The 13,451-nt window shown below is 32.2% G+C and overlaps 2 protein-coding genes across 3 annotated transcripts; one reads left to right on the plus strand and one right to left on the minus strand.

Moving 5' to 3' along the window:
• Window positions 1-1,530: 1,530 nt before the first annotated feature.
• Window positions 1,531-7,083, plus strand: psme1 (proteasome activator subunit 1). Of its 2 annotated transcripts, none has more exons than XM_048175101.1 (11): window positions 1,531-1,776; window positions 1,911-1,976; window positions 2,213-2,275; window positions 2,378-2,479; window positions 2,882-2,936; window positions 3,572-3,669; window positions 3,959-4,027; window positions 6,311-6,378; window positions 6,494-6,548; window positions 6,655-6,741; window positions 6,838-7,083. In XM_048175101.1, exons 1-11 carry the CDS (start codon window positions 1,738-1,740, stop codon window positions 6,922-6,924), a joined length of 789 nt encoding a protein of 262 aa, XP_048031058.1. In that variant the 5' UTR covers window positions 1,531-1,737; the 3' UTR covers window positions 6,925-7,083. The 2 variants fall into 2 exon arrangements, with proteins under 2 accessions (XP_048031058.1, XP_048031059.1); XM_048175102.1 differs by having other exon boundaries at window positions 1,532-1,776; window positions 1,944-1,976.
• A 1,406-nt stretch (window positions 7,084-8,489) lies between these two features.
• On the minus strand, window positions 8,490-13,209 carry LOC125258091 (fat storage-inducing transmembrane protein 1). The gene is made up of 2 exons (XM_048174924.1): window positions 12,246-13,209; window positions 8,490-9,217 (listed from the first exon to the last, which is right to left on the minus strand). Exons 1-2 carry the CDS (start codon window positions 12,509-12,511, stop codon window positions 8,524-8,526), a joined length of 960 nt encoding a protein of 319 aa, XP_048030881.1. The 5' UTR covers window positions 12,512-13,209; the 3' UTR covers window positions 8,490-8,523.
• Window positions 13,210-13,451: the final 242 nt, after the last annotated feature.

Below are 13,451 nucleotides of genomic sequence, written 5' to 3' on the forward strand. Positions count from 1 at the left end.
ATGTAAGCTTTTGCTTTGGCATCATGTGACAGCGTTCATAGTGAGAACATTTTGAGCAAGATCAATAAAGATATAGGGGATAATGTGGTGTTGTGGCTTACGATCATCAGGAGTAATAATGTTGCTGGGTTCCCATATGGCAATTTTTTGACACATATTGTAAATATGAAATATATTTTCCAAGATTTGTTTAAACTTTCATTTTGAAAATGTATTACAAAATGTAGTTCAGAGGCAAGAACATAAGCAATTCATAAGTCACATGTTCAATTCCCAAAGAACTCACACTGGATTTACAGTAGGTTGATGTAGTGTCTTCCAAATGAATAAGTCAAATGTAAATAAGGCGAATAATATTTATAGATTTTAATTTTAAAATAAGAAAACCATATCAGCGCAAATAAATATGAAATATATCCCAAATATTTTTTCATTATATTTTATTTATTTATTTTTTAACATATATTTCACATATGTTTGTAAAATACATATACAATAAAAAACATATTATACATATATTTTATATGGCATTTTTCTAATTTATGTGAATAATATATTAGCAATATTTAGAATATTTTTCCATACTTTAAATCAGGACAAATAATCATTTAAAATACATACAAATTGTATACAATTTAATATATTTTGAATTATAGGCCTCTTTATACAGAATATAATTTTACTTAAAAAAATACATCAGGACAAAACATAACTGAAATATACTACCAAATACATTTATTTTTGTCCTTTACATTCATTCATTCATTCATTCATTCAAATTTAGTTCTCATTTATTTAAAAAAAATATATATTAGCAATATTCCGGACGTTTTCTATATATATATATATATATATATATATATATATTTAAATAATAAATTTTGTCTAACCAACATTTCATTCAATATTATAGTTTATTCACTATAGTTTAAAAAAATGGTAATAAAATATGACAAGATCTCAGAGTTAAACTGTCAGAAAAAAAATAATCTTTATTATGTCAGATAACACTTAAGAAAAACATGGCCAGGTCAAAGTGTCTGATTAATTTTTGGTCCCAAATTTGTATCAGTTTTACTGGTAGTCCACTGTATGAAGAATTTTTGGGTATAATATGTCACAGTTTACTTTATTTTGCTATCCCACTTACATAAATGAACTATAGTGTCCTGCACCCACTAGTAAAAAAAAAAAAAAAAAAAAAAAAAAAAATTTATATATATATATATATATATATATATATATATATATATATATATATATATATATATATATATATATATATTATTATTATTATTATTATTTTTTTTAATGGCATACATTCAGATAAAGGCATCGTAAGAATACATGACATTATCTTTCTATAATTCATTCCTCATTCACACCATTGCTCAGTACAGTATTTACAACAAAAAAAAAGCAAACAAAAAATAGGACTTTTATTCTATTTGGTAAAGCAAAGCCTGTTTCCGTAACTCGCTTAGTTTTTTGATTGTTGTCACCCCCTTTCGGTGACACGAGGAATTATTATTTAATGCTTAATTCACTTTCATTTTCATTTTTTGTGCTGAGTAACTGCGACTTCTCGTCGTTTCGTCGATAACAACTGGATTTCATCCTCTCTTTTCAAACTAAACCCCACGTTACCCAGTGGGATAAGACATTAAACGAGTTTTTCTGCAAACAGGTTCACTAAAGTTTTGCAATAAGATAAATCGAAACGACTATTCTGCAAAAATGACTTCCTTAGACATGAGCCCCGCGTCTAAGAAACAGGTAAGCCGCCTATTATAGGCCCGAAACATAATTTAAAGTCATTTATTACTGTTTAGTGAACGAAAATGGGGTATTTTGATTTTAGCTTGCCTATAAACCTCAGCATATATAATGAACGCGTGTTTGTGTTTTAGAGGTTTGACAAACACTTCCTATGTACTTTGCAGGTGGATGGATTCTCCCAAAAAATCACCAAAGAGGTAATTAGAGATACATTCAGTCACTCTCTTTCATAGCTTTCTTAGTTTATGCCAAAATGGTCAGTTATTATAGTTCACACAGTGTATCATACACTCTTATAATTGTGAAAAGAAATGAAACATGACAGAAGCATTCATGAAGCAGTTTGAAGGAGAACCAATATTAATATATTATGATTTTACACTAGTAACAATAACTGTATAGTGAAAGTTTGTTGTTTGATTCTTTTAAACAGGCTGAACAGTTGATCTCTAAAGTCTTCCCTGAGAAAATTGCAGTGATGGACAACATATTACAGGTATGAAGTCATACAGCAGGTGCATCATAAACATTCAGACTCTTTTATGCTGTGGCTAAGCAATGCTGTTTGTGATTGGATTATTATTTTTTTATTATTTAGGGTTCCTGTAGTCTGAAGGATCTGTCTGTCATCAGGGCTCCTCTGGACATCCCAATCCCAGACCCTGCCAAAGAGGAGCTTAAGAGGAAGAAGAAAGAGGAGGTCATTGTAACACATTATTTATTATTATTATATTTATTATTAACAAGCCTAATTATTCACATTATTGATGATGAGAATATAGAAAACATATATATATATATATATATATATATATATATATATATATATATATATATATATATATATATCAGGACAAATAAATAACTGAATTGCATTTTTCCCCTCATTGATTTCAAATATATATTAGCAATATTTTAGACATTTTCTATATTTTAAAATATATAATATACATACAAATGTCATATATTTAGATGAAGGCATCATTAATTATCACTAATTATGAGTTTTTAAATCAAGTTAATCACTATATTGCAACTTCAAGACAGTTTGTGGTTTAGTTTAAGTAACCTATTAGACATTAATGACATTTTATTCACACAGAAAGAGGCCAAAGAGGGAAAGAAGAGTGGAGAGAAAGGAGAAGATGAGGATGAAGGTAAATGTGTGGATTTTGGAAAATGAAACTGAAAATGTTAGTTGTTCGGTTCTCTTTTCCCTAGACCTGAATTCCCCCAAATGCAATATGACAATGTGTAATTCACAGCATGAACACAGGTTGGCACTGTTGGACTGGTAATGTCATAGAAGTAGTGCAGAACCTAATGAAGATTTTAAGATGGGCTGTGTCCAAAATCACATACTCTTTAAGAGTAGGTACTTATTTTGAATAAGTAACTTCAAGACCACTAAAAAAAAGTATGTTCTATATGTGTGTAGTATGAATGTTATCTGGACGTGCTACATGCACCATGTTGTCTTTATCATGTGACCTACAGCGTCAGTTGCGTCGCTTCACTGCCATTTACAAATCCTCTTCCTTGGCCTCATGGGATAGTAGTGTTAATCGAATGCGCAATTTAGATTCTCGCTGGAAGTAGGTTATCCAGGTACTTTTTGCCTACTGTGAATTCGGACAGACTTTTGTCACATATTGTTTTTCACCTGCTGTATAGTAGGGAAGTATGTGATTTCGGATGCAGCCAAAGTCTTCCATTCATCCTGTCCTTACAAACTAACGTGGCGATCTGGAAAGCACAAATTTAACTAATGATGTTAACTGTGATCTGAAAGGTCCTCCCTGTGGTCCCATCGCCTGCAATGAGACAGTAGAGAAACTCCTCAAGCTCATGAAGCCTGAGATTCAGACTCTAAAGGAGTGTCTTAACACGGTGAGGAAGTGATATCATGTGCTAACTATGCAGATCTGAACAGTTAAATAAATTAAGTTTGTCAAAAAGTTAAACCCATCAAAAAAAAAAAAAAAAAGGTAAAAATGATAATCGATTTTCACTTTTTGGATGGATTTGACTTTTTTGACAAATGTAATTGTTCAGCTGGTTCTGCAATAATTTATAGTTAATTTTATATTGCATGTAGACTCTGCTAGCTTCAAAACATTTAATAAAGCATTTAAGGAAATTTTTGTTCATTGTGTAACATTGTGACACCTTTGTGCAGGTGTCAATGTGGATACAGCTACAGGTCCCCAAAATTGAAGATGGGAACAACTTTGGAGTTGCTGTACAGGTCAGTTAGCCCTATATTGTGACAAAATAAAAGAACTATGTTTCTCATCTGTAAGTTTAGATTTGAATTAATGAATATGTATTAGGGCTGCATGATATTAAAGAATAATGTGATAACACGTTAAAGGGATAGCTCACCCAAAAATGAAAATTATCCCATGATTTACTCACCCTCAAGCCATGTATACAGCATAATCAGAGTTATATTTAAAAATATCCTGTCTCTTCCGAGCTTTATAATGGCAGTGAATGGAGCTCACAGTTTTGAAGTAATCCATCATAAAAGTAATCCATACGGCTCCAGGGGGTTAAAGGGTTAGTTCACCCAAAAATGAAAGTTCTGTCATTTATTACTCACCTTCATGTCGTTCCACACCCGTAAAACCTTCGTTAATCTTCGGAACACAAATTAAGATATTTTAGTTGAAATCCAATGCCTCCATGAGGCCTGCATAGGGTGCAATGACATTTCCTCTCTCAAGATCCATAAAGGTACTAAAAACATATATAAATCAATTCATGTTAGTACAGTGGTTCAATATTAATATTATAAAGCGATGAGAATATTTATGGTGTGCCAAAAAAAAACTAAAATAACAACTTGTTTAGTGATGGCCAATTTCAAAACACTGCTTCAGGAAGCATCGAAGCATAATGAATCAGTGTATGAAATCTGCTGTTCGGAGCGCCAAAGTCACGTGATTTCAGCCGTTGACAGTTTGTCACGCGATTTGAATCATGATTCAATACACTGATTCATTATGCTCCGATGCTTTATGAAGCAGTGTTTTGAAATCGGGCATCACTAAATAAGTCGTTATTTTGGTTTTTTTGGCGAACCAAAAATATTATCGTCGCTTTATAATATTAATATTGAACCACTGTACTCACATGAACTGATTTAGATATGTTTTTAGTACATTAATGGATCTTGAGAGAGGAAATGTCATTGCTCCCTATGCAGGCCTCACGGAGCCATCGGATTTCAACAAAAATATCTTAATTTGTGTTCCGAAGATTAACGAAGGTTACGGGTGTGGAACGGCATGAGGATGAGTAATAAATGACAGAATTTTCATTTTTGGCTGAACTAGCGCTTTAATAAAGGCTTTTTGAAGCGAAGCGATGGGTTTTTGTATGAAAAATATCCCTATTTAAAAATAAAATTAAACTATAACAATCAGTTCCTGACAAACATCCGTACGCAAGACAAACTCAAGCTCCTCTTCTCTTATATCGAAATCCTCTGACATTTATCTTTAAAAATTCTCATTTTAGATATCTAATTCATGACCGGTGTTTTGTTTTGCTATATTTATACATATTTTCTGCGGCTTATTGCGCTTAATAACCTATTTTAATATTAAGTATGTCATGTGTCCAGTCTATTCTCTGCTATTTGCATTGATCTAAAAATTGGGTCTTTTTGGAACTTTTTAAGTTTTAAAATAATTAATTTATTGCAAGCCATTACGATATACATGTAAATTTGTAATATTTCGATATATATCATGCAGCCTCAATATTTATGCATAAAATATGCATAATTTAAGAGAAAATATTTATATAAAAATATGAATATTCGAAAATATCAAATATAAAAATATGAATATAAAATAAAATAGTAATTAAATTAATATAATGCAATAATTATTACATTATTATTATTATTAATTTAATGTAAATTCTTTTATATACCATAATGTGTAATGTGTGCAAGTTTATAAATTTGTGTGAATGACACTAGCAGAATATATGTGCTACTTTTTTTCACCTATGCAGTTTTTATATATATATATTAATTTTAAATATTAATTATTTTGTTTAATTTTAAAATATATAAATCATAGTGTTAAATTGTATTACCAATCAAACATTTAAATAAGATTTTTTGATGCACTACACTGATTAAATAAAGCAGTACTAAGTACTAAGTACACTACAAAAAATTCAAATAAATGCTGTCAAAAAATTGAAAAAATTGAAAGGTTTCTACAAAAATATTAAGCAGCACAATTGTTTTCAACATTGATAATAACAAGAAATGTTTCTTGAGCACCAGATCATCATATCAGAATGATTTCTGAAGGATCATGTGATACTGAAGACTGGAGTAATGATGCTAAAAATTTAGCTTTGCATCACAGGAACTTAAACATATTGTACTTGAACATATTGATGAGGCTGTGGTACATAAGATAGAAAAGATGTGGCAATACTCATTTAATAGTCGAATGTTGTGTTAAATTTATGTGCATAAATGCAAAAATCAATGTTCCCACAGGAAAAAGTTTTTGAATTGCTTACCAACACCCGCACCAAGATCGAGGGATTCCAGACACAGATTTCCAAGTAAGAGACCAAACTGTATCACTAACCTCATGATGGCTCTATTATAAATACATTTATAGTTATTTATATTATAGTTTTTAATGTGTCATATTTCTCACTGTTTGTGTTTACTCAGGTACTACAGTGAGAGGGGAGACGCTGTAGCCAAGGCTTCCAAACAGCCACATGTGGTCAGTTTGTGTTAGATTTAGACATTGCTGAATTAAACCATTGTTTACATGTTTTCAAAAATCTTTGAGCTTCTGATAATTTGATTGTTTTGTTTCTTGGCAACAGGGAGATTTCAGGCAGCTTGTCCATGAACTGGATCAGCATCAGTACTGTGAGTTACGCATCGTAGCCCTGGAGATTCGCAACACTTATGTAAGTTCGGTCTCGCTTACCTTGCATTTCTCAAGTTGGTGTTTACGAGTTTTTAAGATGGCTATGACTGATTACATCCATTCTGTTCAACTCTAGGCCATGCTGTATGATGTCATCATCAAGAATTTTGACAAGATTAAGAAGCCCAGAGGAGACTTATCTTCAAAAGCGCTTATCTACTGAGAGCCGCACTGCAAAGACACACAAACACACACATTTGCTGAAAAGTAAAACATGTCGTATTGAGTTTCACATCCACAGTCACAGTGCATTGACTTGAGCTTCAATTACATCAACAGAATAAACTGTACTAGTTTTTACTCAATAAAGAGTTTAGCTAAATGTGGTATCACTCATGTTTTCATTCATAATGTCACATACAACATTATTTTGAGGCAATATCTTTATAAATGCATTGCAGTTTGACAAAACGGGGAAATAACTATATATATATATATATATATATATATATATAGTTATTTCCCCATTTTGTCAAACTGCAATATATATATATATATATATATATATATATATATATATATATATATATATATATATATATATATATATATTTAATTGATTTATATAAGTTAAAGAAAATAATACTTTTATTCAGCAAGGTTGCAATAAATTGATCAAAAGTGACAGTCATTTCTATTTAAAATAAATGCTATAATTTTGAACTTTCTAATCAAAGAATCCTGAAAAAAAAAAAAAAAACATATCACAGTTTCCACAAAAATAAAAGCAATATAAGCATTAATTATAATAAGAATAAATGTTTTTTTTCTGAAGGATCATGTGACACTGAAGACTGAAGTAATGATGCTGAAAATTCAGGATTGCATCACAGGAATAAATTACATTTTAAATATATATATTAAAATAGAACAGTTATTTTAAATTGTAAAAATATTTCACAGTATTACTGTTTTTACTGTATTTTGGGTCAAATAAATGCAGACTTGGTGAACATAAGATACTTTTTCAAATAAAACATTAAAAACTTTGATTGCAATATACAATAATGTCTTATTACATATTATTATTTCTTATTATTGCATTAACCAATACATTTGTTACAGTATTAATTAGTCTTTGTTAGTATTAGTTAATGAAAATACAACTGTTCATTGTTTGTTCATTTGCTTAGTTCCATTACATAATATTAACAGATACAACTTTTGCTTTTAAAAATGTATTAGTAAATGCTGAAATCAACACACATTATATATATATATATATATATATATATATATATATATATATATATATATATATACAGTACAGTCCAAAAGTTTGGAACCACTAAGATTTTTAATGTTTTTAAAAGAAGTTTCGTCTGCTCACCAAGGCTACATTTATTTAATTAAAATACAGTAAAAACAGTAATATTGTGAAATATTATTACAATTTAAAATAACTGTTTTCTATTTGAATATATTTCACAAAGTAATTTATTCCTGTGATGGCAAAGCTGAATTTTCAGCATCATTGAAGACTGGAGTAACGATGCTGACACAGGAATAAATTACTTTGTCAAATATATTTAAATAGTACAGTTATTTTAAATTGTAATAATATTTCACAATATTACTGTTTTTTACTGTATTTTTAATTAAATAAATGTAGCCTTGGTGAGCAGATGAAACTTCTTTTAAAAACATTAAAAATCTTAGTGGTTCCAAACTTTTGGACTGTACTGTATATATATATATATATATATATATATATATATATATATATATATATATATATATATATATATATATATGCAATTACTTATTTCCTCAACATGCATGACACATTTACTGCAGTTTTACTCGTGATGTCCAAACACAAAGCTTTTGGTCTTCCAAGACAGCACCAGCCGGGCTTTAAAACATACCAGCCCTTATAAAGTGCCTTCCATCCCAGATACCCAAGAGCTCCTCCAACCAGCTGGGAAGGGAACAGTGGGAAGTGCGCTAACAAGCAGAGAATCAGGAAGATCCAGAGACTCATCAACAACACGCACAGCATGAAGAGAATCCTCAGCGGCGCCCCCAGAGGCTTTCCTAGAGCCATGCAGGGCCCAAAAACAGCAATTTCCTCAGCAAGAATCAAACAACATAAACTAAGAATCAAGATGTCATCAGACACCTCACATCCCTGCCATTGTAGCCCAGCCTTAAGGCAGGCTGCTTTACCCTTCTCCTCTCTCAGTAGTAATAAGGGGCCTGTATCAGAGTCCAGGAGCTCCCCGGGGTTCCTGCGGACTTCTGTGGTGCTTTGTAATGGCTCAAAACAGCTTCCTGAGGCGTCCACTAGGAAGGAGAGAACACGACGGAATACTGTCCACAGAGTCCCGGCCACAGCAAGCCGAGAGAGGTGACGGACTGAGTGAATAAGAGAGTTACTGATGCAGTATGACAGAAGAAAGACGAAAGAGCCACATAATATACAGGTCCAGCCCCAGCAGGAATGCAGGAATACCCTATGAGATCACAACAACAGGAATCAGATATCTCAGAACACAAACCTTACAAAGGAAGTACAAAATGGTTAATAACCTATAAATAGATTAACAATAATAAAGAAATAATACAAATACATCAATAATAGTAAATAAATAGCAAACTTGTGATAAATAGTAAAATATGTATATGTATGTGTGTGTGTGTACAGCTCTGGAAAAAATTAAAGCTGCAGTCCGTAACTTTTTTTGGTTAAAAATGATCCAAAATCAATTTTTGAGCAAGTACATAACCACCCAGTGTTCAAAACTATCTCATTATCTTACTGTAGCTTGATTCACAATGGTAAGCTTGTAATGTTTTATAATAAGAGCAACATGGTGGATTTCCGCGGGAAGTTCAAGCATGCAGCAGTTCGTCTGTGCGTCATTACATCACGTCTGTAAACAGAAAGGAAGGAGTCCAGGCTAGTTGGCTTTCTCATGTCAGGGTGCTGCAGGAGGCAGATCAGTTACAGCCTTTTCTCACAGCAGCTGAAATAATTAAACTTATCATTTTGATGGCGGATTGTAATCCAGAATGATCCAAAATGACAATCATCAGTGACAACTGGAGATTCACCCGTAGTCAAAAAGCAAAAGACTTTGGACTGTTGAGTCGCTACAGAAATTGAAATCTACAGGTAATGCTAATACACACTAAATACACACAGTCACGCAATGCTGATGTTGTTAACATTAACAATTTGAGAAAAATATAACAGTAATAATCATTTGCACGGTTTGGCATGATCCGAGCTAAGCGATCGTTAGATTTAATCATCATTGGCAGCGTGATTTATTGTAGGCCTAATGCTTTTCCCCTCAGTTGGTCAGAACAAAAGTGGCAGAAATGTTACTTACTTGTTCAGCTGATATTTTCCAGTGAAAATTCTTATACTGGTCATACTTTCAAGACGTAGAATCTGTGATTCTGAAGTACAGTATCCACCAGTGCGGTGATTGACAGCAAACATTAGATTCATCCGCGCTGACGAGCTGTGCCGAGGCACAACGCACGTACAGATAACTGTTCCGCATATGACTGCAATTGCAGGTTTCAAACAGAGATGGCGACAAAGAGGAAAAATTGCGGACTGCAGCTTTAAGAGACCACTGCAAAATTAGCAGTTTCTTTGTTTGCATAAAATGAACATTATGAACTATAAACTACAGACAACATTTTTTCCAAATTTCAAATAAAAATATAGCTGCGAGCATCAATTATCGGGGTTCAAGTGTTTTAAGGCTTTTAAACACATGCATAAAAAGGTATTATGTTTTAATTAGCAAGCCTGTAATCTAGATCATAGACAGAAAAGACAGCCAATACAGGTAATTTACCATAGGAAATATATGTTTTTTAAAGCTTTTTAACAGTTATCGAGGTTGAGCCAAAACATAGTCCGCCAAAGTTTCTTTTTGAAATAATCTCCAATATTTAATGAACGATTCGATGGACAGTGGCAGTCCTAGAGGCAAAGTTGCTCAGAATGAGGAGTTCTATCATGTGGTATGAATATCGTGGGCATGTGTGAAAAATCGCGTGATATACAATCCTTTACGCATGTGGAAAATGTGAAGGTGGTCGATTTCTTTCGAGTTTCTCACAGGCCCAGCAAGTTTCATTCCGTTAACCTTGTCTGATATCTGCTCAAAATTCATTGGCTGATGGCAGACATGTTTTTCGAGATACGCAAATGTCCTCAAATGCAGTCTTGGCACCTTGGACAAAGACACCACATGCCAATTTTCAAGTCAATCAGACTTTGTGTTGCGCAGTTATAGCCATTTTTAATTTTTTTTCCATGTTATAGCGCCGCCAAGCGGCCAGAATCTTTTTTCACGCGACCACAGAATGAGCTCTTACATATGTGTATCTTTTTGATAATTACTGAGAATCAGACTGCAGAGAATCTTGCTGCACTGGTTCGGTTCCAATCGGACTAAAAACCTAGGAATAGTTCGCAAAAGTAGGTTTTTAAAAAAAATCCAAAATACATGAAAATTTTAACAACTGAATTAAGCATTTGTCCGTCTTGAGCCAAGGATTCCAACGATATTGGAACAAATGCCTGATATAACCTAATATAACCTTGTACGTGGCTTGAGTCATGCATCCTTCACAAACACTTGAAGGATTGTATTTTCACGCAGGACAATGGTCCATGCCACACAGCCTTGTCAATTAAGGCGTGGATGGAGGACCACCACCTGAACCCCATTGAAAACCTCTAGAACGTGATCAATAGGAAGGACACAAGCCAAGCTGCTTGAATTTTTGCTCCAGGAGTGGCATAAAGTCACCCAACAGCAATGTGAAAGATTGATAGAGAGCAAGACAAGACGCATGAAAGCTGTGATTGGAAGTCTGGGTTATTCCACCAAATACTGATTTCTGAACTCTTTCTAAATTAAAATATCTGTATCGTGTTGTTTAAAAATGAATATAAACTTGTTTTCTTTGCATTATTTGAGGTCTGAAAACATGGCATCTTTTTGTTTTTTTGACCAGTTGTCATTTTCTGCAAATAAATGCTCTAAATGAAAATGTTTTTATTTGAAATGTGTGTGTGTGTGTGTGTGTGTGTGTGTGTGTTTGTAAGATATTAAGACTTGAATGTACAAATATGCACAAAAAATGTAACAAATTTAGAGAGAAAACAAGGAAAGTCTGGAAAAATACTGATTAAGAAAATATAAGTTTGCATTGAGGCTTCAATATTTTACCATTTAAAATAATTAATATATTCATAATATTAAATGTTACATTCACATTATTTAAATAAAAATATGGTATCAATTATAGGTTCAATTTGTTAACATTATGCATTAACACATTGAAAAATATTACAGCAAGTTTTAAATATTAAATTCTACATATATTAATATACATTTTTTCATTTCAAGTTAAATTTGTTATTTGATGTATTATGAATGATGAAAATTAAAAGATCAACTTCACATCTGCAATAAGTTCTCATAATTAGGTAATTCCTCAAGATCTTGCCTGTACAGGTAGTGGTTCTTGTTGCCAAATATGCTGTACTTGGATACCCAGAGACTAAGAACAGGTCCAAACAGCACCAGCACAGAGATTAGGAAGTGAAAATGCCGTCTGAATAACAGATGACCAAGTATTCCAGCTGTGAGATCAGTAAACAGCACCAGAGCTGAGTACAGAAGCCTGCTGGCAGAGTTATGGATCTTATAAAGTATCTCCTTTAGTCCACAATGATCCATCTTGGTTTGCTCAGGGCAGTACTTCCAGTGCATGTCCAACAAATCCACTAACAGCACAAATTGAGAGAAAGACAGAAATTAGATTGTTCTACCATCTGTCAGCAGTGTTATTAGCTTCCCTTTTGTTTTCACAGCTGAGTTCCTCCTGCTGGTTTATGTCACACTTCTCATCATTTACCCTTTCACTCAATGACTCCCTGACAACATTTCCCAACATGAACATTCCCATCTTATCAGCTTGTTGTACCCCTCACACATGTGTGTGTGATATAAAGCAGTGCAGCAACATTCCCTTTGTGCTTTAAACTGTATTTAGCCTCTGGAAGTGGGCTCTTTCAAATGCATAATACTATTATATGGGTCTGTGATTCAACTAACAGGTTTTCTGTAATCTATAGTATAGATTAAAATAAAGTACAATAGGGTCATTTTACTCTATATTTGCTGAACTGCAACAATATAATCTGATATATAAATATAGAACTGATAACTATATGGACTACATGATTACTGTAATAAATGTGTTCATTCAAGGTATTTTTCCCCCACTTTCCTGTATATTCACTACTGCTCAAAAGTTTGTCAGTAAGATTTTTTAAAAGGGTTATATAATGGATTTTTTTTTTTATTTAATTTTAATATGTTCCCATATTTAATATGTTCCCTACGGAAGTGGATTAGGGCCAAGCAATAATAAAAAAATAAAACCATCTCGAGATTAAAGTTATTAAATTTCGAGAAAAAAGTCGAAATAAATTGTTGAGAATAAACTCATTAAATTACAAGAAAAATACTCATTAAATTTCAAGAAAAAAGTTGAGATAAAATGTTGAGATTAAACTCGTTAAATTACGAGAAAAAAACTCGTTAAATTTCGAGAAAAAAACTCGTTAAATTTCGAGAAAAAAGTTGAGATAAAATGTTGAGAATAAAGTCATTAAATTATGAGAATAAAGTCATTAAATTACGAGAA

This window comes from Megalobrama amblycephala, linkage group LG22 (assembly GCF_018812025.1).
Source record: "Megalobrama amblycephala isolate DHTTF-2021 linkage group LG22, ASM1881202v1, whole genome shotgun sequence".
NCBI lineage: Eukaryota > Metazoa > Chordata > Actinopteri > Cypriniformes > Xenocyprididae > Megalobrama > Megalobrama amblycephala.